General features: G+C 43.5%; 1 protein-coding gene across 1 annotated transcript; it reads left to right on the top strand.

Moving 5' to 3' along the window:
• The first annotated feature begins 1,014 nt into the window (after positions 1-1,014).
• On the top strand, positions 1,015-5,655 carry odad3 (outer dynein arm docking complex subunit 3). Its single transcript, XM_031864775.1, has 11 exons — positions 1,015-1,382; positions 1,468-1,589; positions 1,719-1,796; positions 2,089-2,280; positions 2,393-2,494; positions 3,089-3,214; positions 3,495-3,617; positions 3,870-4,019; positions 4,147-4,307; positions 4,399-4,555; positions 4,652-5,655. The coding sequence occupies exons 1-11, from the start codon at positions 1,304-1,306 to the stop codon at positions 5,057-5,059; spliced, it is 1,698 nt and encodes a 565-aa protein (XP_031720635.1). The 5' UTR covers positions 1,015-1,303; the 3' UTR covers positions 5,060-5,655.
• The last annotated feature ends 413 nt before the right edge of the window (positions 5,656-6,068 follow it).

The following is a 6,068-nucleotide window of genomic DNA, read 5'->3' as shown; positions in this document are numbered from 1 at the left end:
GTGTGTGTGTGTGTGTGTGTGTGTGTGTGTGTGTGTGTGTGTGTGTGGTGGTTTAAGAGGAAATCAGATTTTGAGGAGGAATTACGATGCCATTTCCGGTGTATGTACAACAGTATGTTTGTGTCCTGATGTCAAATGAGATGAATAATGTTGTGTGTATGATATCGATCCTTTTGTATTTTGTTACAAAGCCTTCAGCCCATAGGCTGCTGTATTTGCCGAACAAGGATTATTTTATATCTGAAGGAATATGGGAGCTTGAATTACAGATGATACTTGTAGTTAATTTAAGCAGCAGCTTGCCTTAAAACTCGTGTTTTTCTTTGTACATTTTGGTATTTTTTTGTCACGTTGTGTGTATTCTGTCGTGCAGTTTACGTGGAAGCTTTGAAGAATCCAAGAGAATCTTTCAAAGTGATTTCCAGTTCATGGTTGAATGTAGCCTGTTAATACATGACAGAAGCTGTGCTTTATCAGTTTAATACGTATATTGAATACGTTTGAAATTTGCTCACAAAACCAAAGTTGCTAAACTGCCTCCAGTAAAAAGCTTAGTTATTCAAAGCCTTAAGAGATTACAAAGTCTGGCAGAAGTCTTCATTTTTTAATAACTTGTGTTCTTTTTGTTGTTCATACTCCAAATAAATACAACATATCCATGATTAATGTGCAGATGTTGAGTTTGTAAGGAAGTTGTCAGTTTTACATTACCTTTCAATTTGTTGTAAACTAATAAAAGTTTGTGTTGCCATATCAGGACAACACAACAAAAGAAGCCACTGCTTCTTAGGTTTGTATGTGTACAGTAACACGGATTGTTGTTTGTTTTTATCAGTATTGTCCATCTTATTTTGATACCGCTGACAAATGACACGTTTTTGAACAAAATGCCATTTGAAATAGAGCATTAGGCTAAATATATTTGATCTAGTCGTTAAAAATGCATTATGTATCTACAGTTTATACACTGACAAACATAAATATGTATTGTGTTCAGTCATACGTGACATAAGTACAAAGTTTACAAATTATTTTTGACTATGCTTCCTGGAAGCCTTTATTTATTACTTTTTACAGGAGCAGCATACATGGTAGTTTCCCAACATTTATGATATTTCTAAAAATAAATAAACTGACCACGAGACCGTTACGCGCGAGACCCACAGGGTTAACGTGAAGCTGTGAGCTCACGTGTACAGGTTGCTATGCAACACCGGACACAACCAGAAGACTTGGTGCAGGTCACGGTAACACGGTGTGCACGTTTCCTCTGATAACACAACAACAATAACACGGCACGGGGATGGCGTTCAGCGCCGAGCCGAAGAAACCTGCTCCGCACGACCAGATAACGGAGATGCAGCGAAAGATCCAACTTCTGGGTGAGTGTGTTCATCTGAGCGTCGATCATGAATCTCGCATCTAACCCCACGCATTGTCGATGTAATGATTACATGTGTCCACCAGAGTGCGACAGAACTGCGTCCTATGAGAGCTCTCAGTGCGCCATCAAGAAGAACAGAGAGCGCATCCTGCAGCTGAGGCAGGACAACAAGGAGCTCTACAGGAAGCTGGCAGACGTTAATGCTGTGAGTCCCACAATAGAGAGACAACGTCCCCCTCTCTGTTGCTTCTTCTCTGTCCACGCTTATCTTCGTCATCATAACTGACTTTCTTACCAATTACAATTGTTCCTTTTGGTGTCCTGCCTCCTGCAGGGCGATGAAAATGTTGTCAAAGTGGCCTTTCAGGACAGAGGGTTGGAGAAGGATGCCTACCGCAACATGTCAGCCAAGGTGACAGGAAGGAGCATCGATACTGTTCGATATTGTGCTTCATAGCAGCGTTGTTGTTTACCCTTATTATTATTAATAGATCATTTAGATATGTTTTCATATCGTGTACTACAAAATGATATTGTTGGACTATTTTCACCCAAGGGTTTCCCACTGTTAACCCCTCAATATTGTTGATAGCTATGTAACAACACAATTTGAAATGGAGAAAGTTCTCTCTGCAGCTCTCTCTGCTTCCCGCTCACTGTCTTCATGTCTGTCTCTGTCCCTCACACACTCTGTCTTTTCTCAGGCAGCTCTGACAACACTCGAGCAGAGGGTGCTGTGCAAGGTGCAGCGGCTCAATGCCCTGAAACACACCACCCAGACCCAGCAGCGTCGCCTCCAAGAGCTGAAGATGGAATACCAGAGAAGGAAACCAGAGGGCAGCAGTGGAGCACCGTCTGCTGACGCTCGCACTCAGAAGAAGGAGGAAGATGCCATGGTGGTTACCTCATGAAGAAATACGCACAACATAAAGCTAATTCTATTTTCCTGTTTTTCACACATAACGTCACAGCACACAGTCTGTAAACAATGTGCACGTGTGTGTTCAGAACCTGCGGGCGCTGGAGAACAGTCTGGAGAAGACCCAGTTTAAATGCAAAGAGGCCGAGAACATCATGATCAACTATCAGAAACTCAAAAGTCATCTGCAGGTCAGTCCAACATACCCACTGTATAAGGTTCACCTGCTGGACATATTACGGAGGCGTTGTTGTCTCCGCCTCCTGTAATAACTAGTGTGTCGTTGTGCTGAGCTGCATATTCTAGACATTATTTTGCAACTTGTGTAATGTGGAAGCTGTGCATCCTCCATAAGCAGACACTCTTATGAGGCTGTGTTTTGTACAAAGCCTGCTAATAATATAGGAATCATGTAGAGAAAAACATGGATGTTTGCTGTTTCTCTGCAGGGTAAAGACCTGTACTATGACACTGTGTTGTGTTTGTGATACGTAAACGTTGAGTGAGACGTCCACAGTCGTACAGTACTCACTTTACCTTTGTTTGCACTAAACCTGACCTCTCTGTTTTCTACTGAAGACATTTTTCATTCGGTCACTTTACTTTACAGACATTACCGGTGCTAGACAATGCACTTAAATCTATTTACAGTTACATTTTATATTTGGTTAATGATGTTATCCAGTGCAGCTAAAGCGCATTAATAGATCAAGTCCTCTGATGAGCCTTTACTTTACTCTAGAAACACTCACTTTCTACATCTGTGTGTCCTTCCTCCACTTCAGGAGGAGAGTGTGACGTTCGGGAGCCAGTTGGACGGTCTGGAGGCAGAAATCCTGAAGCACAGAGACGAGCTTCACGACATGCAGGGCATGAACAACAAGGCGCAACTCTCTAAAGACACTGCTAAGGTGACTGGCAAACCTCCTCTGCTATGCGTTTTCAACATGCGTGTCACTAGTGAAGGCGTCACAAGGACGATTGACTCACCGTTACTAAAACTATAGAAGTTACATGAGTCACAGCGGCTTTTTCAGTGTTTGTTCACCAGTGTCATTTTCGCGGTGATGCATACAGTATATACAACTTAGAAAAACAGACACATTAACCTACCTCATCACTATACATCGTGCAAACAGCAATTTTCTCCCAAACAATGTTGCTCTTCTTCCCGTTTTCTCTCCCCACCAGGTTGAATTACAGCAGCAGGAAGAACTGCTCTACAAGGAGCGCAAGGAGAGAGAGCGCATCATAGCAAGCTGCAGGAAAAAGGTCGAGGAGCGCAAGGCCCAGGCTGAAAAAGTCGACAGAAGGGTGAGATACACGTGGTGGTATATATATATATATATATACAGTATATATATATATATATATATGTGTGTGTACACCTCAACAACATTATTTTGATGTTCCCTCTTTTGATCACCTACTTTCTCACTGGCCATGTGCACACGATTAAACACGACATCAAGAAACATGACCACAGAAGGCCTACAATACTCAGTCACCCTTATTACTATCTAATGTTTAGTACAAATAATGACAGTTCATTATTTATGTTTTGAGGCTCAGAGAACAACTATGCAGCCAGATGAGCTGAGCAGTGAAGCCCAGCGCAGCACCTCCAGGATGGGGGGTGAAGAGGATAAGACCATTTCCACTTTCGAGGAGGCCTTCCAACAGATCAAGGAGGCCACCGGGGTCACAGATGTACAGGTATGGATGCGGAAACACCAGCTGTGTATTCATGCACACAAAAACACACACTGTACACGGATGTATTTACATAGTATGTGGGTAGTGTTAACATATAAGGTTCTTCTTTTTGGACATGTGTGTGCAGGAGATAGTGGAGCGCTTTATCTCACAGAAGGAGACACACCAACATCTGGAGAAGCTGAAGGGAGAAAATGAGAAGGTGCTGCAGCAGCTGACGGAGCAGAAGGAGCTCCTGAGCCAACAGTTCCAGGATATGAAATATTCTGGAGAGGCTAAACATTCCAGGTGAGACATTCAGACATGTAGTACTGCAGCGGAACGAAGTAATTGTGGATGCAGCCGTGTAATGTCTACACTTTCTCTGTGGTTTTATTAGTGACCAACAGATGCTGGGGGAGTGTGAGATGCAACTGCAGGCTCAACAGCAGAGGTGTGATGCAGTCAAAGAGCGCCTGGAGTGTCTTGTTAAAGCCAGCGGTACCGTCCGAGCCGGAGTGGAGCACCTCGCAGACAAACTTCAACACATCCCACTGGTAAACACAACTTCAACCGTCATGACTGGAGGCTAAACTTACGGTCTGACTTAATGTGTGTCGATTTACTTGTCCCTTAATGTGTCCTCTCTCCAGAGTGAGGACACGCTGGCGGAAGTGTCTCCAGACTCAGGTGAGTTTGTGTTGGAGCTGATGACCCAGTGTGAGCTGAAGTTGCAGTTACTGCACGAGCAGCTTCAGGGAAAGGATTTGGCTGCTATTCTGAAGGAGATGGAGGAAGATGAGGTGAGTCGACGTTCCACTCATCAGCCCTCCTCTGGCTTCACAGGGGTTTTAAATACACGTCATATTTCTATTTTGGATATTCACCAATCACAACAGCATGTGGTTGGCAGCTGCGACAGCGTGTGTCCATTATTGTTAACGCCCTGTGAGTCTGTGTGTGTTTGGCCTCGTTGTACATGTCTGTCTGTGGACCGACTTTGTCAACGTGATAATGTCACAACGTGCAAGATGCAGTTACGAGACTTTAGAGGTGTGTAGTTGAGATCAAGATGAAGGTTGAGTTCGAAGATGGACGTGGAAGAGGGATGCACTGTTACAAGCTCTGTGTGCAGCGTGTGTGTATGTGTGTGTTCAGCTTTGTCGCTCATTAAAGAGCAGGCGAGAAAGCAGACAAATTAGTTTAAAAAAACATTTTTCATTGAGAATCAACGCGTAATATTCAGACCACCAATCAAGCTATTTAGAATGAATATCAGCCTAAAACGATTGGTGGCTGCTCCATAGGAGTAGCCTTCAAATGACCTGATCACAATGCGACATTGAACTCCAGCATAGTCAACAGTAAAGAAAAGACAATATAATATTGCTTCAAAATGCAGCGCCAAAGCTCATTCCTTCAGTGGAGCACTGGAGTAAAAGGAAAGCAACTCTTGTGTTTCACATTATTTACGACTCACAAGGTGAAAACAATGCAAGCGTCGCTGGTAATGACGGGTGTGTGGGGAAAGGCACAAATTATTTTGATCAACCACAAAGTACATAGTGTACTCATGAACAGAGACTGTTGACACTTAGGCAGCATTACATGTGCACACTAAGAGGCATCTCTGGTGAGATGAAGGTCATGTGACCAACTTCATATCTCTGTGGCGCCGACAGGAAAGGGTTTGGGAACACGGGTTTCCTAAACCCTTTCCTGCATTAGTTTGTGTAAAGTTAATTTTTGATAAGGACTCCAGTTTTGACAGTCTGAGCATTAGCTTGAACTTTCAATGATAAATGCAGTTTTGGCAAAGGGCTTGTTGGGGCTCTTGTTTAAGCCTACAGGGTGTCCCATGGTGCGACAAATGAACACAGCACGTCAGGTTGAGCATGTGCGCATGTATGCAGCTGTGCGTGCATAGCTTATCTGAATGGAAAGGCAGCCGTTAGAGCCACCTGAAGTATTTGTTCTTCATTACTAACGCTGGCAGCAGCTTCTCTGTTTGAGAACACACCGTAGGATATCAGAGTGTACTATAGGAAACACGTAACACACTGCAGGATA

This window comes from Anarrhichthys ocellatus, unplaced genomic scaffold, assembly GCF_004355925.1.
Source record: "Anarrhichthys ocellatus isolate YVR2014 unplaced genomic scaffold, GSC_Weel_1.0 scaffold31, whole genome shotgun sequence".
Lineage (NCBI taxonomy): Eukaryota > Metazoa > Chordata > Actinopteri > Perciformes > Anarhichadidae > Anarrhichthys > Anarrhichthys ocellatus.
Note: the sequence above shows the minus strand (reverse complement) of the source record. Positions and strands in the feature narration are given on the sequence as shown.

What these genes read in the sequence shown, in the direction of transcription:
- odad3 (XM_031864775.1), top strand. Translation starts at nt 1,304, where the DNA reads ATGGCGTTCAGCGCCGAGCCGAAGAAACCTGCTCCGCACGACCAGATA. An exon ending in CTGAAAAAGTCGACAGAAGG is followed by an intron (nt 3,618 to 3,869) that starts GTGAGATACACG and finishes TTATGTTTTGAG; the next exon opens with GCTCAGAGAACAACTATGCA. An exon ending in CCGGGGTCACAGATGTACAG is followed by an intron (nt 4,020 to 4,146) that starts GTATGGATGCGG and finishes ATGTGTGTGCAG; the next exon opens with GAGATAGTGGAGCGCTTTAT.